At 33.0% G+C, this 26,136-nt stretch overlaps 2 protein-coding genes across 2 annotated transcripts; one reads left to right on the forward strand and one right to left on the reverse strand.

The window, feature by feature from the left end:
- The first annotated feature begins 11,353 nt into the window (after positions 1 to 11,353).
- Positions 11,354 to 19,558, forward strand: LOC145584225 (syntaxin-132-like). Its single transcript, XM_081641124.1, has 13 exons — positions 11,354 to 11,655; positions 13,299 to 13,406; positions 13,608 to 13,664; positions 13,778 to 13,826; positions 14,577 to 14,665; positions 14,738 to 14,811; positions 15,518 to 15,560; positions 15,631 to 15,691; positions 15,791 to 15,816; positions 15,910 to 15,987; positions 17,664 to 17,744; positions 18,882 to 18,947; positions 19,096 to 19,558. The coding sequence occupies exons 1-13, from the start codon at positions 11,638 to 11,640 to the stop codon at positions 19,267 to 19,269; spliced, it is 924 nt and encodes a 307-aa protein (XP_081497250.1). The 5' UTR covers positions 11,354 to 11,637; the 3' UTR covers positions 19,270 to 19,558.
- A 370-nt stretch (positions 19,559 to 19,928) lies between these two features.
- LOC145584219 (putative glycosyltransferase At5g03795) lies at positions 19,929 to 25,367 on the reverse strand. Its single transcript, XM_081641117.1, has 3 exons — positions 24,952 to 25,367; positions 20,860 to 21,457; positions 19,929 to 20,517 (listed from the first exon to the last, which is right to left on the reverse strand). Exons 1-3 carry the CDS (start codon positions 25,331 to 25,333, stop codon positions 20,034 to 20,036), a joined length of 1,464 nt encoding a protein of 487 aa, XP_081497243.1. The 5' UTR covers positions 25,334 to 25,367; the 3' UTR covers positions 19,929 to 20,033.
- Positions 25,368 to 26,136: the final 769 nt, after the last annotated feature.

Here is a 26,136-nt window from a genome sequence, read left to right on the forward strand (position 1 = left end):
TTGTCAAAAAAAAAAAAAAAAAAAAAAAAAGAGTTGTATTTACCGTGTTCAAAAGGACTGTGCCATTAATGACAGTAGTTGTCAAGTGTTAAATGAAACCAATTACTTACTGACATTTAAATGGTTTACAATTAGAAACCACTTTATTACCCAAACGGATTGGCTTGATAACGAGCAAAGTCATTAAAAGTTTAAAAAATTCGAGTATGTTCAATTTCAGGTTTACAAAAATCGATTCGGGTTGATTTTAATTTTCCAAAAAAAAAAAAAGAAGTTAAGATAATATTTGGTGATCAAGTTTTCACATTTTTCACCTTTTGGTAATTAACTTTTTTTTTCATTGTAGTTTGGTGATTGAGGTCAACTTTCCGGTGACTTAACTCACCTGAATTATGTTTAACTCACCTTTAACCACACCAAAACTTAATAACCTCCAAAAAAAATAATCACCTCAAAAAAAAAAACATAATCACCTGTCATAAATAAGTTTCAAAATATTTATGAAATCTGTTTTTCCAAAAAATTAGCCGTTGGGATATTACATATTCATTCCATTTCCTAATAGCAACAGAACAATTAAAAAAAAAGCTATCCTAAGTCCATTGCAACGCTTACATAAATTACAGCAAATCCAGTAGCACAACCATCAATTTTTTTTAAATCCGACAAGAACAACAAAAACTAAAACAGGTTATGGAAAGATTGAATATTTTCTGTCATTGCAATAGAAGGCCATTACAAAGAGTATCAAGGACTGTAAGACATTAGACATTCATTCATGAGATTTCTTATGTGTCCCAAATACAAACAAATTAATGGCTGTAATTTTTACAAATGGATTGATAACCAACATGATCCAGAAATTACATATGAATTGATTATTATGCTGAAGAAGAACATGGAATTGGAGGAAGAAGCTACTGAAATTAGGAAGAAATGTAATATACAAAGTGTTGTAATTTTGTTTTTAATAGTTACCTTGGTTATTGTAGTACTATTTAAGTGATGAAGTAGATCAGATTCATCAAGTAGTCCCACCATGTGTCTGAGTAGCATTCATGTACTGAAATTGTCAAAGAAATAAAAATGTTGGTATTTTGAAACTGGTGCCTTTGTGAGTATGTTTAATTGATTTTGCTTACCAATGCCATTCTCTGATAACCATTGGTGTATGTGTACATCCCAATCCCCCTATTATACAATGGTATGGTAATCTATGACCGTTGAGTGGCCTGAGTAGTTGTTGCTTGTTGATACACATGGTCTTGTTGTCTGCTTGTGTTTGTTGACCCTGATGCAGCTGCCTGAGGGGGCAGATCATCTTGTTGTGGCCGGTCTGTCTACATATACTGCACTTATGATGTTGCCCTTGTCTTGTGAGCCTTTCTCCATGAGCCTCACCGACTGGTTGTCTCCTCTTTTGCTTTGGCCTATGCTTCATTTTTTTGAAGTGAGTAGCTGTTATTGGTGGATAATTTGAATGTGGCCATTCATTTGGACCATTCAAAGGCTCTAGGGGGTAGTCATAAGCCTTCAAATAGGTTTCCTTACTGTACTAGTGGCTAATGTAGTGTTTAGGGACCTCCATAGCCTTCCCATATAGCAGTGATAGCATGCTTGCGAGGAATTTCATGAAGTTGTCAGGCATTGCAACTGCATGTTCTGTCAAGTAAACTCACCACATACCTAGTTTGTGTGCCCCCCTCCCTAACACCATATGAAAAGTTCCCATCTCAGTATGCCACCCACCCCCGGCAGCCACCTTTGCTTTCTCTAATGCCTTTTGGATTCCAGGGTAAATAGGGGTTTCTATTCTGATCATGAAGTCTCTTTTCTTAATTATGCAATCTTTCCATGATCCCCTCTCTAATGTCCTCTAACATGGTGATTATAGGTTTATGCCTAGATGACAAAATGTACGCATTGAATACCTCATTCATGTTGTTGTCTATGCTGTCACAAGTTGAGAGAGTTGTCTAGTAAGCCCTTACCCATTTCTTGTAGTTTCTGTTGAGCAAATCTTCACTAACTTCAGCATTGATCTTAGAGAATGTTTCCATATTAGCATTGAAATCATTCTCTATAGTGCTCTTTGCTATCTTCCAGAATCCCCTTTTGTACTCAAGACCCCCTCCAAATTTGCTCCTAAAATTGCAGTATCCATGTCTAGCACACACTCTTGTCTCTACATAGGGCCAAACAGTTGATATGGCCTTTAGAAGCCCTTTTTTTATCACTCATAATTGTGTACCCATAGCCATTCATTGTCCCTAAGTCAACCCCTTGCAGCTCCAAAAACCATTCCCAACTATCAGTGTTTTCTACCTCCACACAAGCTCATGCTATGGGAAACATCTTATTGTTTCCGTCCCTTCCCACAGCCACAAGTAGTTGGCCACCATATGGGCCTTTCAAAAAACAACCATCAACTCCAAAAAAAAGGTTTGCAACCTGCTAAGAAGCCCTTTTTAATCGAATCAAAGCAAATGTATACCCTTTGAAACTGGCCCTGATTAAGTCCAAACTTAACTGTGTTCAAAAGGTTTGCTCTTTTGATTTCTTTTGCATATCTGTACAGAAGTGAAAACTGCTGTGTGTATTCTCCTAAGATGAGTTTCTAACTTATTTTCCTTGATTTTAGTGCCAGCCAGAGACTCACCTTAACCCCAAATTCACTCCAGATTGTGTCAACAATCTCTTGACATCTAAGGTAAGGATTAACATTGAATTTTGTGTAATAGTTCTCAGCAACCCACTTAGCCTTTATTTTCTTCAGTTTAGGGACTCTACCACATGTATGTCTTAGAACAAGGGTTTTCACATACATTGTTCCATTTTTCTTCTCAAGTGATGCCCAAATATAACAAGGACATCCCAACTCATGCAATCTACATCTTGCCCCCAGAGTAACTTTAGTGTTCCTGGTAAACACTAAATCTCTTCCCGTGTTAACACTGTAGTTGGTTAATGCCTTCCTAAACTCCACAACACCCTGAAACAGTTGTCCTAAGAAGAAATGCCCATCATCATTAGGCCTTAGTGTCAACATATGAGCAGAATGAGTCAGTGTCTTCCTCTTCCTGTGTTTGGGGCTGCTAGGAAGTAAGTGACCATAATCTCCTTCATCAAACAAAACACGACTGGTCATCATCAATAACATCCCCTGAATCAAGAGAAGCCACTTCTTTATCCAGTTCCTTTTTCCTTTTTCTTGTGGATGTGCAGATCCTCTCTTGCCTTCTGCACTTCCTCATCTTCATGGTCACCGCCCTCATCATCATAGTCTATATCATCATCAACTTGGTTTTCTACATAGTCACTCCCAAGTTCATCTGAAAAAGATGATTATGTTCTGTTACTACTATGTCCAATTTCTTTTTGTCTAGTCAACCAGTTGTCAATGCCCCTGACAGTCCTAAGAACACTCCCAACATCACTTTCAGCAACCTCATGCTCAGTGCAAAGATCAATTATTTTGTACTCTACTAGCAAGCTTAAAAACTTTATAAATGTAGTATCATCATAACTCAAAAACCTAACCCCAGTGTAACATCCCCGATTTACTAGCTAATAATAAACAATAAATAAAGGAATAAACATCCTTTGAATAAAATTGTGGAAACATACACTTAAAATCGGAGGTATCATCGCCACACTTAACAAGTGTTAAGGCTTACAAAAATCCCAATAACCCAATAAATCTAAGTGAGCTATTTATACAACTTTACAAACTCATTATAAAAACACTAATCGATTACTTGAGCTCCTTCAGCTACGATCACTTGATAAACCTGCTTAAACAATCTTGATTGCTCACCATTAAAGAAAAATTCCAAAATAGATCGTCGCAGGGCCACCATAAGAAAAAGACATGGCCGCAAACACAAGTAGCACAACAAAATAACACACACACACACGTCAGTAAAAAGGTGAGTAATCACCACTTATCAAAATATAATTAAACAATATAATAATCAATATGACTAGCTCACTTAGCAATGTAGCCCGAAACTACATTCACAAATATACCAAACTCAAGGGTAAAATTAACTCCATACTCTGAAAGTAACCTCAAATATAATAATACGATAATCTGCTCAATTAACTCATCTAACCAATAAGTGTGCCACGCTCTTTGTTCTATACCTAGCCTTGGACATGGGTAATTATTCGAATAACAAACCAACAAGTATAAAAAATTGAATACTCTCAATAACCAGAAAACAACTTGAACCAGATCACATACGGGTCAATTCCCACTCTAGGGGACCACACATAAAATATAAATAAAGACTGTACCTCATTCTTAACTCATGATTATCATCCTCTTACCAACATGTCAAGGACTAAAGTATATCACGCCGAGCCTCAAACCAAGAATAAAGTATAATGTTCACCCTTTTGATCTCATACTTTGATCAAATAATCATTCACAAACTAATAAACAATATCTCAATAATGGCACATGATCCCAAAAATAAATAAACATATGACAATCCGATTAACGTCTCAACCCAATAATTCTAATACCCAAATATAATCAATTCTCAACCCAATATTATACTCCACATTAGTAACCCTAAAACCTCAATATAACAATACTCCCTAGAGCAAGAACATTAAAAGACTAAAATAAATAACACAATCAAACAATAAGACAATTAAATCATATAATACAACACATTAATCAGTAATCACATATATATACATCTTGATCATACAAATAAAGAATCATAAAATTTAAAAATAATAGTATAGATTAAGATCAATACAAACAAATTAATCAAACAATTCCAAGAAAATAAATCGTGTAATTACCTTTGAAGGAATCTCACATGATATACAATACAAGGGATGAACTAGGTGGACAACTTTGCAACTCACGGTTTTAATCCCACAAACAATATTGTGCAGCTTCTCTCATGATGCAATTAACATATAGATCAATTACTATGTTGGTGGAGATTAGAATAAAACAAAAACATTGAAGAAGAATCAAAGTTTTGGTTTTGGTTAACAAATACCATGCACAAGAAGGAAAACGGCTACTCCCTTTTTTTTTTTCTTCTAAAATACAATAATAATTTTATTAGGTTTTAAATAATTTATAGTTTGTAAACAAGAGTTCTACTAGACATAAAATAGGTTTTAAAAATAACTTTATTTATTTTTTCTATAAAATATATTATACAAAATCGTAAAATATCCCGGTATTATACCCATATTGCAGTGTCTTACTAGGGTCACAATAATGTAGCTTAATGATATCATCATATCCTAAGCTAGCAATGACCCTTTTCAACCCACCCACATCAAAGTCATTAGGAAGCTCATCAAAGATTCTAACTTTACCATCAACATAGTCCAAATCAGGGGTGTTTTTCCATTCACCACCATAATGCACAAGTAGAGACATATATAGGAACTTCCTCCATCTACAAATAATGCATTAAAAGGATTGATAAATAATACTAATAAACAATAACAAACAAGACAGAAAAAATAAACCAAAACATAAATAAGGGAATAAGTAAGTACTCCAATGCCTTCATTTCATTAATGATTGTCAAATAATTACATCAATTTCATTGCTTGTCATAGTTGTGACATTGCCTTATAACAACAAAAGTACACTGTCACCCTAAACTATGACAACACCAAAAAATTCCATACACTAATTCCTATCTAGATCAACATGTGCTACTACAACTGACTGCTTCTACAAAGCTAACACATACAACAATTACTTAAAGTCAGTTTAAAGCCAAAAGACTGCCTTCTAGTTACCCAAAAGCCAACTCACAAGGCAATTAACCTACCCACTAACATCACTCGAGCTCAATCCTCTTCTGCTGCCTACCGGGTTGATTAGCTTCCTCCCTCTTCCTCTTCTTGCTCCACATATCTTCCTCATCCCTAAAAAGCTATTGCAAACCATCCAGAAAATCAGCCCAATCCTGAACCATCGCATTATGAAAGTCATACCCATTATGCCGCATAGTATCATATGCCAACCACCACCTTTCACTAGTTTGTCTCGCCCTCACAACATCAGGAATCCAGACCGACTTTCCGAAACTAGAGTTTATTCCAGTACTTACACACGCAATTGCACATAACTTGTGTTTGAGGGGTGCACTTAGGGAAGATATACATGCATAAAATTTCTGGAATAGATAAGGCGTGTAGGGCATCTTCTAGAGCAGCCGCATGAAGAGGGTCGTATACTGGATTAATCTACCCTAAAAAAAAACACCCAACAATCATGGTGTTTACAAAACACCCAACAATTATGGTGTTAAAACACCAACAATTTCACATAATTCATACAAACATATACTCTGTTTTCAAAAATACTAACAATGTAAATCAATCTATACTTAGCATCACATTACTTGAGTAACACATTCGAAAATTCGATCAATTAAAAAAGAACAACAATTCCACAAATTATAATACTTATTCAACGATTTACCAAAGATATAACAATGATTAGAAGGGCTTTTGTTTTCTTTTTTTTTTATTTTTTATAAAAAAGTTCCATATAAACTCTAACTAGGTCAACAAATCATCATCAATACACAACAATAAAATGCAATTACAAAAAAAAAAAATATTGTAAAAAGATCAGAATTGTACCTTAACATGCAGTTATGAATCATTCGTGCAAATATTTTTCGGCTTCACTCTAAAAGAGAATAGAAGATGAAAAGGAAGGGGATAATATCCTTTGCCTTTGTCTTTTGTTGAGTAAATAATACAGAGAGAAGGGAAGAGGGAAAAGAGCACGAAATTGGGGAACAAAGGGAGCAGAAAAGTCATTTCGTTAACTGACGTTTTCGATAAAAGCCAAAAAAAAATAAATGACATCAGCTTAATTCCTATTGGTTATCTTTAGGTGACTAAGGGTCTATTCACATTTACTTAATTTCAGTTCAGTTCAGTTCAGTTCAGTTCAGCTCCTAATTTTTCTCTCTCATAAAACATTCATTTCAGCTCAGTTCAGTTCAGTTCAGCTCCAATCAGTTCAGTCCAGTTCAATTCAGCTCCAATCAGTTCAGTTCAGTTCAATTAAGCTCCAATCAGTTCAGTTCAGTTCAGCTTAGTTCAGTAAATGTGAATAGGCCCTAAGTTTTTAACCCCAAGTGATTAAGTTTTAAACAGGGTCGTATTTGGGGCGGGGCAGGTGGGGCAACCGTCTAGGCCCATATTTTTAAAGCCCATAATTTGTTTAAAAGGGGCCTCAAAATTACAGGGAAAAAAACAAACTAAAACTACGTCATTTATATTATAATTGTAGAGTGGTTTTTCCAACTTTTAACCACCACACTCCAAAACTCAATCTCTCAATTCTCATTCACTCTTTTTTTTTTCCTTTTTTTTGCCCTATAAATAATTTTCACCTGTCTTTTTTTTTTTTTTTTTAAAATAAGAACCCTCCAAAAAAATTTCCACTATTATTTTTCCTAATAACACACACTACCCCAAAAAACTACCTACGTTGTCCAAATTTTTTTTAGAAACACCAATATTACAATAATTGCACATTTTTTTCCAAAATTACGTGCATTTTTTTTTTTTAAATAATATCGCCACCATAAGTTCCACTATTTTCCTTTTTAAAAATTCTTCTAATTGTTTATTTATATTTTTTAAAATCAGCTTCTATATTATAATTACAGAGACACTTTGTCAAAAAAAAAAAATATTACACAGACACTTTTCACAAAAATCCTCCAAAATCCAAATGCTCAACTCTCATGCATTTAACGTTTTTTTTTAAAGATAAAAATAACTACCTATCTAACAACATTATTTTTATTTATTTTTTATTCATTTTTTAAAAAAAAAAAACAATAACTACCCATCCAATATTTCCTTTTTGTTTTTTTTCAAGAAACTACTACTAACATTTAACTTTGTGTTTTTTTTTTTTGGTACGTAGTATAATATATGACATGCATTAGCACGAGTATACAATTCCTTTATCAATAATTCCCTACAACACTCAAAATCCCCAACATTTCACTTTGTTTTACGAGTATTTTTTGGTACATAGTATAATGTATGTCATGCATCAGCACGAATATACAAATCCTTTATCAACAATTCAATATAGTATTCTAAATCCTCAACCCTTCAATTATATGCATGTTTTTTTAGGGACTACCCTCTAAACAATTTCCACTTCTCTAATCATAAAAAAAAAAAAAAAAAAAAAAAAAAAAGTACAACACGTTTTTGCGCAACTGGCCTCACCGAATAACTATTTGAAACAGATTAAAGTATACAAATCTTAGAGCAAGACATGCATATAACCCATATGACACTAACCGAGTAACCCAAGTAACCCCTATATCACTAAACGGGTAACCTCTATAACTTTGACAAAGTAAACCCCATAATATCTAGCTACATTGCATGGCCGCCGACATAAAAAGAGTAAGACCCTGTTTTTTGAGCTTCTAAGCGAAGCAGGGAATATCATATGCAAAGCAGGTGTCAGCACGATAGAACAAGTGTCAGCACATTTTTAATACGATTATTAATACTCACTAGAGCAAAGCTAAGCAGGGTTTAACAGAGTCGACCAGTCCAAAACCGACCATTGCAGCCCAAGTATAAGTTATACCATCAAGATTAACTTTCCATGTTTTAAATATATTTTTTCTTATATATCCCGTGCATTTTGCACGGGTACACTCTAGTCTAATATATAACTGTAGAGTTAATTTTGCAACACTTCACCACAATCCTTCAAAACCCCAACTCTTAAATCTCATTCACTCTCTTCTTTTTTTTTTTTTTTTTTTTTTTATTTTATTTTATTTTATTTGGCATCCAAACAACTTCTACCTCTCTAAAAAAAAAAAATCTCCAAATAACTTCCACTATTATTTTTCCTAATAATACACAACTACCCAAAAAACTACTAATTTTATTATATACTATATAAAAATCAACTTCATGTATTTGAAATATAATTTTGTTATTAGAATTTTTATATATTTCCCGTGCATTTTGCACGGGTACACTATAGTACTTTTATAATTCGCCAGTCGTGTCAGTTCAAGTTGTAGTAAGTTTCCAAAGCAATTCCCTTGATTTTCACTTTAGTTCTCCCCTTTTGATATTTTTTTTAAGTTAATTACTCCGTATCTCTTTAAATTTTTCAAAGTCTATCCAAATTCTATTACTCCATATTTATCAAAAGAAATCTCTAGTAAAATCAATTAAAGATGAAAAATATTTAAACGTTGATATAATTTTTTAGTTTTCAACGGTTGGCATAATATATCAATTACCAGTAAAATGGACTGTAGTCCATAATTCATCTACTCGGTATAATATTTAATTTTTCTTATTTATTTTACAAAATCTACTTAATTTATTGAATTTGAGTGATTCTGTTCTATCATCTGAATTTTGGATTAAATTTTCTCAATCTTTCACCAATTGCTGTGATATTGTTTAATAATACAAGATTTGTGTTCGATCTTTTTCATATTACGAATTTTTCGTTCTTATTTTTAAAAAAAAAAATAGCTGTAAAACAATATGAATTTCGTTAAGTTTATGCTGTACAATTTAAAATTTAATTAAGATTTATAAAAATGTAACAACAAAAGCATTTAATTAAGATAAATGTTTCCTTCAAAAAATAAAAATTAAGATAAATGTGATGATACACTTATGTAGAAATTAATTATTGTACATAAATTAAGGGTATATTTTACTAGTAGTTTTGACTATTGAGTAGTAGTAATTTTTTTTTCGAAAGATATTGAGTAGTACTTCCGCGTCCTCCGTCCCTAAATTACATTCTCACTTCTCTCTATTATGTGAGAAATAAATGCTAGAAATAGGAATGTAATTTAGGGACGGAGGAAGTAGTAAATTAGTATCTTTAATTTAGATTTTTTAAAGGTTTTTTTTTTATTTTTTTTTATTTATTTTTATTTATTTTTATTATTGTAATTAAACAAGCGATCTAATTTTTTAATTTCATATATCGTTTACAACTAAATATTTTGGGGGGTGTTATATACCGCCATCCAAAATGATCAAAACCACGCAACATTTAGTGTGAATTGACAACCATACCCTTAGTACTTCACCACTATCTTCCCTCTTGCCACCAATCACTAACACCTTGACACCACCACCCCAATTGATGACTAACACCACCACCACACTAACCGGCGACGACGACCACCACCACAACCACCCTGACCGGCGACCTACCACATCCCCTTCAAAGATGACCCACCACCTTCCCTCTTTGGCGGAAAGGTGGTGGTTTTTCTTTTAACAACCGTACCAACCGGAGCTCAAAACCGGTTACCGGGCACGATAATCGGTTTTGGGCTCCGGTTACCATGGAATCAGTTAAGGTGCACGGTAACCGGAGCCCAAAACCAGTTACCGTGCACGGTAACCGAAGCCCAAAACCGGTTACCGTGCACGATAACCGGTTTTGGGCTCCAGTTACCGCGGTTGCCTGAAATAAAAAAATATATATTAAACCACCACCTTCCCGCCGGCGAGGGAAGGTGGTGGGTTGTCATAGAGGAGGGTATGGTGGGTCGCCGATCAGGGTGGTGGTGGTCATCGCCGATCAAAAGGAGTTGTGGGTCGCCGGGAGGATAAGGGGTGGTGAAGTAATAAGGGTACGATTGTCCATTCACACCGAATGTTGGCGGTGATGATCATTTTTGTAGGTGGTGTTTAGCAATTCACAATATTTTTCGGTAATTGAAAGATCGAAAATCTAGGATAATTTTATTTAATTAAGAACAACATATAACTAATGCGTTTTCAACTTTATATTTGATATGTGAACTTGAAATTAGAATTGAGGAGCTAGTCTATCATTTTACATACCCTTAAAACTAATAGAAATGCTTGATCATTAGGGCCCCACTCTATATGTTCGCCCTAGGCCACCAAAATCTAAGAAATGGGCCTGTTTTTAAGTCCAATTTAATTAATATCACCGGAAAGTTGACCTCAATCACCAAACTACAATGAAAAAAAAAATAATCACCAAAAGGTAAAAAATGTGAAAACTTGATCACCAAATGTTATCTTTAAAAAAATTTTAAAAAAAATTAAAAAAAAAAAAAAAAAACAAACAAACAAATGACCACCGAATTGAACAACCGAATATACTAATTTCTTTCCTTTTTGAACTTTTTTTTTTCTTTACAACAAATCGACAATGGCAGGTAATATTATTACGAGTTCTTTTTTTTTTTTTTTTTATTTATTTATTTTTGAATAGTATTACGAGTACTTAATTCACCCCTTAATTATCATTAGAATGAACAATGTAATTTATTATTTAAATTGAATTTCGTAAAACTAAAATAAAAACAAAAACTTTCGTGCGTTTCTCTCTCCACTCCCCCCCCCCCCCTTTGGCCAGGTTGTCTCTCAATTTCTTCATTTTCTCTTTCTTGCTCTTTTTCATTCAAAACCCAAGTCAATTAATTTCTGAAATACACCTCTATATTTTTTGTATTATTCCAAATTCAAAAAGGGGGCAATTTTTATAGATCTCCCACTTCAATTTGAGGTACTACTTTGCTGAGGAAGAAGAGGGTTGAATCTGTTTTCAACCCATCTACTGATACAATGAACAATCTACTTTCGGTAATTTCAATTTAATCTCCTTTTGAGTTTTGGCAATTACCCTTTTGAATTCAATGTGGGATGCAATGATATGTAATTTTGTGATATGGGGTTTGTTAATTTTTGATGTTTTAATTTGATCATGCTGTTACAATAATTAATTTTTATCTGGGGCTATTGGTTTAATTGATTGTATAATTCTGCATTGTATGAATTTTTCTAATTTTTTTTAGTTGGTTTTTGGTTTGATTTTAACGGGGTAGTATTTGATTAAGCTTGCCATTTTAAGGGGCTTTTGATCTGGTTCTTTTTTTTTTTTTTTTTTTTTTTTTTTCTTTGATCAATTTTGTACTGAGGCGTAAAATTTGGGAGCTTTATCTTGTTAAAGATGATTGGGGTTTACCAAATAAACTTATGCGCCTGCCAATGGACTTATTTGCTCGTCAGACACTTGTGTTGAGCATGATGAACATGGCTGGAGCTTTATTTTGTACTTTTGAAATCAATGTTTGGTTGAGCTTGCATCTACCAAAACTTGAGACTCTATACCTTTATGAATCGAGGTTTTATAGGTACAGATGTGATGAAGATTCTTACTTCAGGTTGCCCTTTTCTTAAAGAGCTGATGATTAAATATTGTGAAGGCATAAAAGAGCTATATATAGATTCTCTGACCTTGGATAAACTGAAAATATGTCATGAGAACCAATTTATTGCTGTCAAAGCGCCATATATTAGATGCCTTGATATAGCTGTTGATGGGTCGAGATATGAAGTAACCAACCTTAGTTCACTTGTTGAAGCCAGGATTTGCTTAGGTGATTATGAATACGAACCTTGGAAACTTGAACTTATCAGAAGAATCTCTTAAACTTATGGGTTGTTTATCTTGTTCATTTCTGTCGTAGATTAGCCAAAAAGGATATGTGAGCTTCTTTATTGTTCTATCTAGAGCTCTGGACCTGACATAGTGGAAATAGCTTTGTGTAGCCTGATTTCAGGAATTTACTGTAGGTCTTGTTTAATTTGACTTAACTAGAATGGGATTTTTGAAGGCTGAATGGATCAGATTTTAAAGATTTGTTATGTATTTTCCATCGTTTATGGGTAACAAGAAATTTAAGCTGCACAACACTGCTTTGTCCTAGTATCTGCAAATAATCTAGTGCCTTGCCCAATTGCCCATCCTGTAATTGGGGTAATGGCACATGAAGATAATAGCATCTTCTTCTTTGAGAGAGTTTATAGACTTCAATGAGTTTTATGTCATTGGTCAAATCACTTGTTTTTCAGATTTTCCTTCTCATAGCTCTAGATTTAGGCGCAATCTTATCCCCACTTATTAGGGTTTCTTTTGAACTTAGTTAGAGGTCTTTAGTCATTATATCTTCTTGCTCATAGAGTTATAGTTCTGTATAATTCATTTTTCTTTTCATAAGTGCTTGTATCTATCATAAATTAGCAATATTTTTATTATAGCACACACTCATACAATTTGCCTGCTAATCTAATGCTCTTATGCCACCAGAATTGTCCTAGACGCTAAGGTCTTACAAAGATTTTTAAGTGGACACAGTTCATCTTTCCCTTTTATGTTGATGTGTGTGTGAAGTTGTGCCTTTTGTCTTCTTTCCTATTTTAATAAACATGGTCGTAACCTGTAGGATTCATTTGAGATCCCACGCGGGGAATCATCGCGAGGTGGTGATCTTGAGATGGGGGAAAATCTTCAGAATTCAGGAGAATTGGGTTTGCAAATTTTCTCTAAGAAGGTATATATTTCTGTTCCTTAGGTTTTTCAATTTCCTTATGTTAAATATTTCTTTGTGTGCGCTTATATTTATTTTTCTGTGGAGGAGATGGGAGACATTCTTCCAATCAAGTAATACAGCTTGATCTCATGTTGTAGATGGGAAATATTATGTTACTCTTTTTCTTCATCTCTTTAATAACTGAACTACTTTTTTTTCTAGGTTCAAGAGATAGACAAACAATATGAGAAACTCAATGAGCTTCTTAGAAAGCTCCAGGTTAGCTGTACTTTCAACACTGCTTGGCAAAGTTTTAGTATTATACGTGTTTGTGCAAGGAATAGAAATCATTGATGCCTTTCTTCTCACTTGTTAATTAATCTTGCATGCAGAATGCTCATGAGGAGTCAAAAGCTGTAACAAAGGCTGCTGCTATGAAAGGTAAACTCTAGTTCCCTGTGGTTGTATATGCATGTTCTTATCCTTTTGTAGTCTGTTCAAATCCTAGTGATTGGCTAGAAGTGATTGTTCACTCCTTTTAAGTTTATTTAAGGAAGGAAACTAATTAGTTGCTACCCACACACGTAACTTGAAATTAGGTTTCTGGTTAGAAACTCATTATCCTGTAATTTTCTTTCAGTTCTTGTATTCTCCTTTAATAGATTTCAAAATTAATGCATGAGCCCTTCTTTGGAATGAAGATTTTTGACTTTCATGTTTAGATTCTAAATGCAGACATTTTAGGGAAAATATAAGTTTAAGTTTGGTTCTTTTAACCCCTATAGGGAGGGGAAAATCCTAAATCCTTTCTTTGAGGTTTCTATATTAAGGCTTTGATGGTGTGTGTTTGTATAATTTATAGCAAGGCTTGAAGGTTTCATTTAATTTTTATTGATTCTATTTGTGTCAACTGTTGGTCCTCCTGTGTCCTGTCGTTTTTTTTTCCTCTTCTAGATTTTTAATTTTCTTTCTTTCAAAAAGAAATAGAAACTTACCATTATGTAGATTGCATTTTGAAAGGGTGAGAACTTTTTTGATGGCATATGTGCTTTTACTTATGAATAAGGGCAATAAGGCTGTAATTTATCTTTCTGTTGTATGCTAGAAATATTACATAATCATGCTTTTTAAGTCTGCTTTCTGAAACTATGTGTACGCACAACCTTATTTTTTGCAATTCTTTATCTGAAGCTATCAAGAAGCGCATGGAGAAAGATGTAGATGAAGTCCAAAAGATTGCCCGGCTTATTAAGTCAAAAATAGAAGAACTAGATAAAGACGTAAGATGCTTTAGTTTATTTGGTTGACTTTATGTCTTTGAATATCTGAGCTGACCTTTCTTTCTCTTCCAGAATTTTTCAAGCCTGCAGAAGCCTGGATGTGGAAAAGGAACAGCTATAGAGCGTACCAGGTCAACACAGACAGTGTAAGTCTTGTGTCAGATGATGCTCATTTTTGTCGTGGGATTAATGTTATATATGATTTATGGTTTTGTGTGGCCTCTTTCCTACCCCTATACTTATTCTTTTCTCCTCAAATTTCCTTTGGACTTTATTGGTTTGCATAATTGTATTAGTGCATTTAGTTAGTAGAAATTAGAGTAGCTACATGGGAAACTTCAAATTTACTAAAACAAACCTCAAAGCTCATTCAAATGTCTTCTTGTGGACTATAAACTTCTGTGAAGTATGGGCTGTATGCCATTGGCTGAACCACCTAGAGTAATTACAGATTTCAATTATGGTTTGAATTCCCAGAATGCAGGTTTGTAATAGATATCAGAATGAGCCTTGGTTGGCCCTATAAAACAAAAATATTTGAATGCCTGATTCTAAGAAGGATCTTCCTGTAGTTTATATGCGCCTTAAGTGGTGCTAGGGTTTTGGTGAAAGAAATTAATCTTAGAATTAAAGCTTAGGAATTTGAATGATTTTAGAGATGCATAGAACTGTACTATCCTTTTGTAAATTTCTCTTAATACTCTTGTGTAATTCTTTGGTAGCATTAAGTTCTGGTTGTTTACATTTCCAATGAATTAGAATTTTTAGTACCTAAACTTTAGCAAAATTTTCATTTGGGATCCCGATGAAGTTTGTTGTGCTCAATAATAATGATTGCTATGTTGTTTGCAGTGCATTAAAGAAGAAATTGAGAGATAAGATGGCAGAGTTTCAGGTAATGTCAAGTTTTCAGACGAGAGCCAAATTTCATTTTTTGGTTTTCTGCTTACTTTTATTCTCTGCAGACATTACGTGAAAATATTCATCAAGAGTACCGGGAAGTTGTTGAGCGTCGTGTTTATACAGGTTCACCTTTTGGCTTGCTGATAACGAATTTGTTAATCTTTATTCTTGAAGCTTTGATGATGATTTGATGATATGTCTTTGGTTTTCTATGCTTCGCAGTAACGGGTCAAAGAGCTGATGAAGAGGTGAATTGTTATTTCTTGCGATAAAATATCTATGACCCGCTAAGCTGCAAGTTTATTTTTGCTTAATTGTGTGATACTCATGTTTACTTGCAGACAATAGATCAATTAATTGAGACTGGTGATAGTGAACAAATCTTTCAGAAGGCAATACAAGAGCAAGGTCGTGGTCAGGTGTGTCTTTTAACCCTGTTTTATTTTCTTTAAATTAAGCAGTTAGATCGCAGAATCACCCTCTTAGTGTCTTATCTCTGTAGGAAAATTATTGCCGGAAAATACCCTGTGTAGTGGTGCATAGCTTTTCAGGCTGCCATTTGTTGGGTGTTTAATTAAAGAAAACTTTAGTCCAATACTTGGAAGGTTTAAGATTGCTGTCTGGGTATAGTTATGATGTACCACTGATATTCTAAAAGATTATTGTAATACACTATTTTATAGGTGTTGTAAATGGCCTTAAAGCAAAGGGGTTGTAAACTACTAGAAGCTTTGGACGATAGTGTTTTTTTCCCCAGTTTTATACACTCACTACATTAAAATCAGAAAAGTCAAATAAGTACTAGGGATCATAATCATTCTTGAGAAATATTTGTAATTATATATCCATAAAAGTATTAAAAATACTAAGAACAAGTGATTAACCAATAAGATAATATTGGGCATTAATTTCATTCTTTAATAAAAAACGACTTGTTTGTGCTATATTTTGGAGGATCCTTTATCTGCTTATTTTCTAAATTTTGTTCATGTTTGAAAAAAAAGGTCAAGAATTGCTGAATTCTTTTTATAAGTATCAATTTGGAAATTTGCAAGATTCGAGATGTTGGAACTGATAATAAGATCAGAATGCCTTTGGTACTCAGCAATCGGGATTGGTTTGTCTTTTTAGTTTGTTATAGTGTATAGTTGTATACTGTATAATAGCTAGGTTCACCTGGCTCTTAGCTATTTTGAAATTAGGCTACCCGTTACTGTAGTTTGGTTTATCAATTTTCTTGTTCAGGCTCATTTTGTCTAATCGTGGGGCATAATTAATGGAACAGGCGCTGCATGTATACACCCAGGGGCGAAGCCAGAAATAAAAATCTAAGGGGGCCAAAACTCGATAAAGTTAAACCAAAAAAAAAAAAAAATTGAAAGGGCCTAGACTCCATATAGTTAACCCAAAAAAATTAGAAATTAAAAAAAAAAATAAACGGAGAAAAAATACGCTCATAGTGGGAGTTGAACTTAAGACCTTTCTCACCATGTAAAACTCATGTCACCTGCTGGGCCATGGGGGGCCGGGCCTCCACCCCCCCCCCCCCCCCTCCCCCCGTGTCGGCTCCGCCCTTGTACCCACCTTGGCTAGCTAAACAACTTTATAGTTCATACTAACATAAGTTTTCATAGGTGGGCTTTAGTCTGCTTTATGAGAAGCATAAGTTATGCACAGTAGTGACAGCACTATATTTTAACGGGGAAAAAAAAAATCAATTTTAACTTGTACTCCCTTAGTTTATAAAGTAGCATCAGATAATCCCAATTCATCATAGTTAGAATTTGATATGATTAGTTTGAAATTTCTTCAAATATTCAAAGTAGTATGATCATTTTCTTTCTCTCTCTCTCTTTCTTTCTTTCTTTCTTTCTTTTTTTTTTTTTTTTTAAGTTTATTAGTATGAATAACTAGAACTAGAGAATGCAACAGCTGTATCATGAAATCTCAAAACACCGTATATGACTATCACTTCCAGAGTTCCAGGTGTAGTGAGTAATGATTATTGGTTAATGTTTGGGTCTTTAATTTATTAGTCAATTTTTAACATTAATATCAGTTGCATAATTGTATATCTACTTATCCATTCCTGCAGATAATGGATACACTTGCAGAAATACAAGAGCGCCATGATGCTGTTAGAGATGTAGAGCGAAAGCTGCTCGAGCTGCAACAGGTATATCCATTAGATTTTAGCATGATGTTGTTGATGCTTGTTTGGTTCTCTTGGGAATTGAACTCCCGTGAGAAGTGGAAGTCGTGGAACTTCTTACAAAATGGCACTCGTTTGCTCAACTTCCCAAGGAAGCCCCACTTCTTTCATTTCATGCCAACCAAATCATGTCAAATATGAAATACCACCCGTTATTTGGAAGTTCCTTGCAGCTTCCCACACGCAAATAGATTGGGGTCACTTGATATTTGCTTGAACGTCAGATTCTGCTCCATGTCTGCACCCCAACCTGTAAATCCACAATCTATAGCTTGTGGGATTCTTTTTCATATAAGTTTAGTGGGTAGCGCACCTGCAGTCCTGCACTATCAATTTCTGAACTTGAAAGGATTTTCTGTGTGTGTTTGTGGGTGTTGGGGGGTGGAATCAATTTTTAAAAGTTTGATGTGAGTGATATTGGATGACTATACTTGCACCAAAGAACCCGTCCATCGCACAAAGTTATCCCCGAGTAGTCATTTTTTTGAATGTCGCCAAACCAACCTATCCTTGAGTTGACTGTTTTTTTTTTTTTTTTTTTTGGTGCTTAGAGAGCCACAAGGGCGGGTGATGAGAATCGATCCCAAGATCTCTTGGAACCGGGAGGGGAGCTCTAACCACTTGAGCTATCCCTCACTCTCATCCTTGAGTTGACTGTTAATGTGATACGTAGTTAAGGAACTCATCAGGTTCAAAGCTAAGGTGGTCATGAACCTTACAACAACCTTGCAAATCTTTGTCTAGCCCTCCACAGTTGAAGCATTGCAGCCTTTTTTGTATGGTGAAATCACTTGAAAATTTGGCGCTCTCAAAGTCTCAATTTCCCCTCATCTCTCCAAACACTCAATTGCTAATCAACCCATCTGTTCACCTCGTTTAAGCAGCTACTGTCTACCGGTGCATTGCATATATTTGCTATGAATTCATGCTCTTGAAACTTAAGGCTAAACCTTGATTAATAGAACACCTCAAACTTTCTTCCCCTTTTTTTGGGAAATATATATTACAAATTTGATGCTGTATATCAGTAGACAATATGGCATCCCTATACTAAGCACTTAAGCAGCGAGTAGTTCTCATGTTTTTGTTTCCTGTATGCAGATTTTTATGGACATGGCTGTTCTGGTTAATGCCCAGGGAGATTTGCTTGACAATATCGAAACACAGGTAAAGTGAAACGAGAGAAAGCAATTGCTTTCCAAAATTACAAAAAGAAAGCTATTATTTTCATGAGAATTCTGAATGTATATATTACTAGGATACTTGATTATTATACTAATTGCAATAAATTATGGCATTCATTCCCCTTTTTTAGGTTTCAAATGCTGTAGATCACGTAAACACAGGAAACACAGCTTTGCAAAAGGCAAAGAGCTTGCAGAAGAACTCACGTAAATGGATGTGCATCGCAATTATAATCCTTCTTATCATTGTTGCTATTGTCGTACTAGGTGTACTCAAGCCTTGGCAAAGCAAGAACGGTGCTTGACCTGCTTCCTTTCGTACATTCTATACATATAACAAGATCATGTGAAATCCTTGTCTCCCCAAAATACAAAATAGGTAAAAAAAATTGATTTTGTGAGTTTATTCTCCTTGTAACTTCATCAGCTTTGTGTGAATCAGTTGTTCAAATATCTACAAACCCAGATTTTGCCCTTTGTTTCATGTTGCTCAGACCTATTATGATCCCTATATCCCTTTTATTTTCTCTTCCGAACGCCGTGTGTATGTAACTTTATTCTTTCTGGCATCACCATTTTCATTTATCTTTTGAATGCCTTGGACTTAAAGTAATTTCAATTTTCTTCTCATCTTAATTTTTCTTTCATCATTTGGATTATGTAATCATTGATCAGAAAGACAGTACAACTTTGCTTGGGCAAATACTAACCTGAATGGCTGAATATGCTGCTTTTGCAATCAAAACAGCAGTCCAGTCAAGATTTGTTTATATTTTACATGATTTCTTATTGTTCAAATTTTACATTATTCACACACTGTTAATTTTGTTACGTGGAATTTTGTTAATTTCGTATTGATATATTCGGAGTAGACAACACTGACCACTCCATAGGACACCTCAAAATATGCATAAAAATTTATCTTTAATTCTATCCTTCAATTCTACATGTACAGCTGCTATTTCAAGATGCTACAAATTCAATTGACCTCTTTTAATTAATTTAGTTACTATTACAAAGATTATTAACCACAATTTACATCAACTAATTTAAATGACCTTATAGAATATTAATACAGGACTCTTATGGTGCTTCTTCTAAGCCAAAGTTCATACATAACCATATAAAAAGCATCAAAGTCAAGAGGAGAATTATTCCACTGAAAATGCTTCCTAACCTTCAAAACATTAGCTTGCAAAACTGAGTATCTCTTTGGGCTTATACTTTGTAAAATTTTCTTCAAGTAAGGGATGTCTGAAGATGTAATAACGACGGAAAAACTCTTCCAATTTATGATGTCCATGAATGGGAGATCATAGTAGTCTGCTAGTATGACCGGTACACATCCATAGTAAAATGCATCCCCTACTCGAGCCGTGTTTACCTCGAATCCCTTAACGTGTAGGCAGTATTTGCTTCCTAGGAGTTGTTCCGAGTATGGTGTTTTCAACCTCCCACCGTGAACAAAGATGGAAGAGTCATTTTCCCATGTTTGCACCACTGCTTTTCGTAGTGGTGAGTTTGCTGTTCCGGCATAGAAGGCCAGTTTCTTTCTGATGAGTATCAAGAAATATAAGAATAAAGTGTTAGGTTTTTTTTAAGGTGTAAATGCAACAACGAACATATGCTATGTTAGTATGTTGCAAAATAGCTTTAATTTTACATGTTTAACAAATTAGTTTATATTTATTGGAGTAGAAAGAATATATGAACAAATTTGCAGTTTCTTTTACTACTAGTTAAAGTTGAAATGTTTTTCCAACACTAGCCAATGTTGCACCATTTACATGAATGTTCATACTGATTTTTTAAAACTGATTTTTTAATTAATATTGTAACATGTTTTTCATTCTTAAGTACGAAATATATAATACGGAGTAGTTATTAATTCTTACCTTTTAGAATGTGAAGCAAGATCTAGAGGCTCTTCATGCCTTGGCCAAATTTGTGGGAGGGAAACATCTTTATGAGCAAAATAATTGGTAAGAAAATAACTAGATGAGCAAACTACTTGGATAGCATTACTTTTCACTTGACCAACCTTCTCCATAGCAACCCTACCAATAGAGTGGCAAGCAGCATAAAAATGATCAGCACCCCCGGTTCGATTCCAATAAGGGTAATTTTGAATAATGTTGGTCATATAGTTAAGGATAAAATCCGAAAGGCCACCAACTCCGATCTTTCGGTCAAGCCTCAAGCTAGCAATGGAGAAGGGCAAGAAGAAGAGGTCTGCTTCGGAGGGATCGTTGGTGACGAAATGGCTCTTGAAGAGTACATTCTTGAAGTATGCTTCACTTGCATAGTTACCACCAGGTTTATAGTGATCATCTGTTGGAAGTAGGGCATGAGCAAACGGTTCACCTTTTTTGTGTGGATATATGTAGATTTTAAGGGTTTTTTTCATTTCATTGTAGTTTTGAAAGAAGATTTCTTTGTCATGGTAAACTTCTTCTTCATACTTTGTCTTGTGTGGTTTATTCATAGAGGGTCCTGAAATGAAAACATAAAAAGGATCAACTTTATAAAGATGGTATATAAACTAGCAAGAGGTAAAAATAGCCTTAAGAAAAGGGAATTTTTTTTTACGAAGTGTTTAAAATCAATACAATAGCTAGTAGAACAAGTGATAGCAAGAAAGAAACATTAACTAATTAAAATTACAAATAAAAGCGGTAAATTTTTAATTGTTACTGTATAAAATTACATGGGCAGACGGGCAGTTTCATTAAATTTATTTTTGTCCTTACAAAAGGACTTACTTCATATCTTAGTGCGTTTGCATATAATGTCTCATTGCAGTAACTTATTGTTCCTTGCGTTGTTAATTTTCGTTGTTAATTTTGTCATATAATTATACAATTCCTCTTTTTCTACGAAGAACCCTTAACCCTCCCCTCCTTTCGTACACCCCTCTCCCTTCCCCAAAATAAAACACAAGTATTGTCCAGGCTACAGATGGAAAATACTGATGGAAAGCTACGGATGGAAGACGTCAAGGAACTGATTCGAAATTTCACTAATGCTAATTCGCGCCACATTTATAGAAAGGGCAATAAAGCAGCAGACTATGTTGCTTCATTTATATTATTTGTGAAAAATTTGTACTTAGTTTTTTTTTTTTTCTTTTTTTTTTGGTGCACAAGGGGCTAGGCCCCTGGAAAAGAAAAACAAAATAAAAAATAGGGTGGTACAACCTACCACATCATTATGTAAAATATGACTTAAAGCTAATTTGTACTCAGTATAATTGTTGGTTTATACTCCGTACCCATTAAATTCTAACTACTACATTTTCTTCATTACATTTATTGAAGATATCATCGTATTGGATACACAAAAATAGAAATTGAAATGGAAACGTACACAAGCACACCACAATCAAATGCTAATTACATCAATAAGTCAATTGAGTAAACCATGTTCTCCAATTCCTTACGTAATATAATAACGATGTTTAACTTCGTCTTCTTGTCTATAAATATATTTCAAAATTAAAGAACAACCTTTCAAGTCACTTTCATGCATCAACTCAATAAAATGCAATTCTTCAAAGAGGACAAGTACAATAATTTTGGAAAACAATTATTTTTCTGTTTTGAGAGTAACATTTTATGATGTTTTATAAAAGGTTTACTTTCCTTTTTTCGCTAGCAATTAATTTCAATTATTCTAGCTTGTGGAACTTCGTAGAAAGACCAACAATAACTTGTCAAAACTTTGAGATTGACATAATTGCACTTTTGAAGGAAAAAAAAAACCAAAACAAATGTAAGATCCATAATTCAATACCAAAATTATCAATGTATGTAGTACTTGTATGTAGCAAATCTTGGATTATTATGCCGACAACAACTTATGCAAGACATAAAGTTTTTTTTTTAGAGAGCCGCAATGGCAGGTGATGAGACTCGATCTCCCAGGAAGACTTAAAATCGAGAGGGGAGTTCTAACTACTTGAGCTCTCCCTCACTCTTTGCAAGACATTAAGTATTATACTCCCTCCATTTCTATTTGTTTGTCTTATTTGGAATCTTTAGAATAAAATCTAATATTTTAGTGATAAATATATACTTTAAAACAAGTTATGTGAAGTCTTGTAGATTCATCTTGAAATCTGTTTAATACATGGCTTGATTTATATTTTAATTACAATATTGCATTGAAAACTATGCAAAAAGCAAATAGGACAAACAAAAAGAAGCAGATCAAGAGAGTAATAAAATAAATAGTTATCTATAATTTAAATATATAAAAATAAATTATTATAAATTCTTAAAATATCATAACTTTTGACCATACAATCAAAAGTGCTTATGACGATGGCTCTTGATCAAAATTGACTAAGGTAAAATACCAAGATTATGGGCTAAGTTTTGTGTAAAAGAAACCATGAAGTAGTCACTCCATTATGAGAGGAAAATATAGTATCTTTTAAGTTATTCCAATGGCTATACAATCATATAACATGATTTATTTATCTATTTATTAAACTACATGGTAAAAACAATGTTTGGATTTTAATATAGTATCTTTTAAGTTATTCTAATACAAGTAACAACTAAAAAGTCCTCTAAAATAAAGTAACAACTAACAAGTAACATGATATACGTACGAAGTGTATATCTAGAGGCCAAACATTTCAATGGTTGGTGGAAAACGACCTTCCAAATTATATTTTTGTTGTATTATATATATTACTCTTACATAAAACAATTTAGCATCAAATATACAAAATTCAGTTGGCCCAATAGTAAATTCACTCTAATATGATTCGATATAGGCCGCCAAGAGATAAAACTATTGATCACTTCTATATTAACGCCAAATGTCCTTTGATTTATAAAAACAAATCTATTTTATAGACCATATTAATGCCAAATTGCCAACTATATATAATATTCAATTGTTAATTAGTGATGTATGGCCCGTGGTTTGGGTTATTGCTTTGAATATTACATTATATTATTTGAGTTCCAAACTAGTAGTTGTTTTCTTATATAAGAAGTGTAGAGAAAGGTACAAAAAGGTCAAGTGATGTAGACAAAGCTCGATATATATTGCTAGGACTTCACCAACTAAACAAAACTTAAAAAATAAACAATTTTAAAAAAAATTTGTGCATGGACAGTATTTTATAGTTGGTAAATAAATCATAACATCAATACAATATCCAATTAATTTATTTATACTTATATTTTTAATTTTTATTAATTTAGAATCAACTTCCAATTTGAACTATTTCATTAATTTTGATAGAATAATAAAATGTGGGCATGTATTTTTGAAAATTCTATGGTAGTCATCCTTAAAATGACTACAATTGTAAATTCTTTATTGGCTAACTTTTTATTTATTTTTTTTATGTCAAATTTAATTATAAATGCTTTTTCTTATTTTAAAATTTTATTTTTAATTTTATTTATATCTTCATACTTAATTTATGAATTATTTTTTTGTAATATAAGTAATAATAAAAAATTAATTTTTAAAAATTAATTAGGAAAATTATAAAAAAATCAAAAATATTATTTCAAAATAAATAATTGAATTTCAAAATGAGATAAACGAATTATAATTAATTTTGATTTTTGACATTAAAAAATAAATCAAAATCAACCAATAAAAAATTAGTATAATGGTAGCCATTTTTAACTTTATATCATATTAATAGTTTAGGGGATTTAAAAGTCTACGGTATATCTATAATTTACATGCATATATTTACCTCAAATCATAGGGAAATTAAATGGGGATAGTAACTATTAACAAGATATAGAGTAAGTTGGTTTTCAAAAAAAAAAAAAAAAAAAGATATAGAGTAAGTTTACTTACGTAATCTATAATTAACTTTGGATGATTAGCTCATATTAAAAAAAATAAAAATAAATTAATACAGTACTAGAAACTGGAATACTAGCAAAGTAGCAAAATAATAGAAATAAATGTAATAAACCAAATAATAGAAAAATAAAATATATACTTACGTTTTGGTGGTGAAGTTAACTTCTTCGGTATCTCTGAATTTTCTTGAGTATCATTAACAATCAAATGATCATCTTCATTAACATTAACACTACTCGAATCACGAGTCTTATCGAGGATTCGAGTAATCGGAGGCCCATTTTGATCCTCAAATGTAACTGAATCATCACTAATACTATCATTTTGCTTTGGTAGTTTTACAAGTGAAGGAGTGTCAGCAGGAAAAATTTTTGTAAGATGAAAGAAGTTGTCAAAGGTGTAAGACATGTACAAAAGGATGAGAAAGCTAGTTACACAAGCTAAACATATTGGTAGCATGGACAACGGTGGCGGTTTTCGACGTCGTAGGTTGATGCACCATTGTGTCAACGACAATGGTGCCATGTTTGATTGAAAGAGAGGGAGATAGAGAGGAGAAGAAAAGGGGTTTAAGGTCAAGTAATGATATACATTTAGAAGAGACGTGCAAATTTAAAGCATAAGATAAAAATATATAGGTCTATATTTTTTATGAGGGTATCATGAAAAGCACATGTATATGTGCGTGATTCTTGACTAGTATTAGTACTTAATTAGTGTACATTTTAAGTTTGGTTTTTGTAGTTTTTTTTTTCCCTAATTTCTCCTTAATATTGGTAAGGTGGCCTAAGTGGGCATAGCTTGGTTTTGGACTAATTACCCTTATTTAGTTATTTAAGTCTAAATTATGGAATTAATTAAGAGGTGTAAGTGGAGTTTACCACTACTTAATTCGATTTTTGTTGTTGCTAATTCATACAAGTATAATCCACTATCTAGATCTTAAAATACCCACTATTCTAGAGTCTAGACTATTAGAGCAACATATTTCAGTTGATTACTATTCACAAACATAGAAATTTTTAATATACGCGCAATTGGTATTGCCTTACTATTTCAATCAATATTTGAAACTATGTTCTCAAATTGATGTTGAATTTATGATAAAACTATACTATGTGTCGATTAAATACAATTTTAAAAATAAATACAATTAATGTTGTATTTCATTTATTATATATGTTTAGTTTGTTTTACATTTTGTGCTCATAAATAGTAAATACAATTTTTTTTCCTTCTCACGTATTCATTACGAAGTATCAAATAATACTCAGTAAATTTGTTTTACATTTTAAGCGCATAAATAGTAAATGAACATAATTTTTGTA

The sequence above is a fragment of the Chenopodium album genome, chromosome 2 (genome assembly GCF_948465745.1).
Source record: "Chenopodium album chromosome 2, dcCheAlbu1.1, whole genome shotgun sequence".
NCBI lineage: Eukaryota > Viridiplantae > Streptophyta > Magnoliopsida > Caryophyllales > Amaranthaceae > Chenopodium > Chenopodium album.

Bases quoted from the DNA above. Each gene is read 5' to 3' on its own strand.
- LOC145584219 (XM_081641117.1), bottom strand. From the start codon at position 25,333: ATGGCACCATTGTCGTTGACACAATGGTGCATCAACCTACGACGTCGA. The intron at 21,458-24,951 runs GTAAGTATATAT...TTTTCATTTCAG, and splicing joins GTTAACTTCACCACCAAAAC to GACCCTCTATGAATAAACCA. The intron at 20,518-20,859 runs GTAAGAATTAAT...GATACTCATCAG, and splicing joins CTTGCTTCACATTCTAAAAG to AAAGAAACTGGCCTTCTATG.
- LOC145584225 (XM_081641124.1), top strand. The intron at 13,827-14,576 runs GTAAACTCTAGT...CTTTATCTGAAG, and splicing joins AAAGGCTGCTGCTATGAAAG to CTATCAAGAAGCGCATGGAG. The intron at 14,812-15,517 runs GTAAGTCTTGTG...TGTTGTTTGCAG, and splicing joins ACCAGGTCAACACAGACAGT to TGCATTAAAGAAGAAATTGA.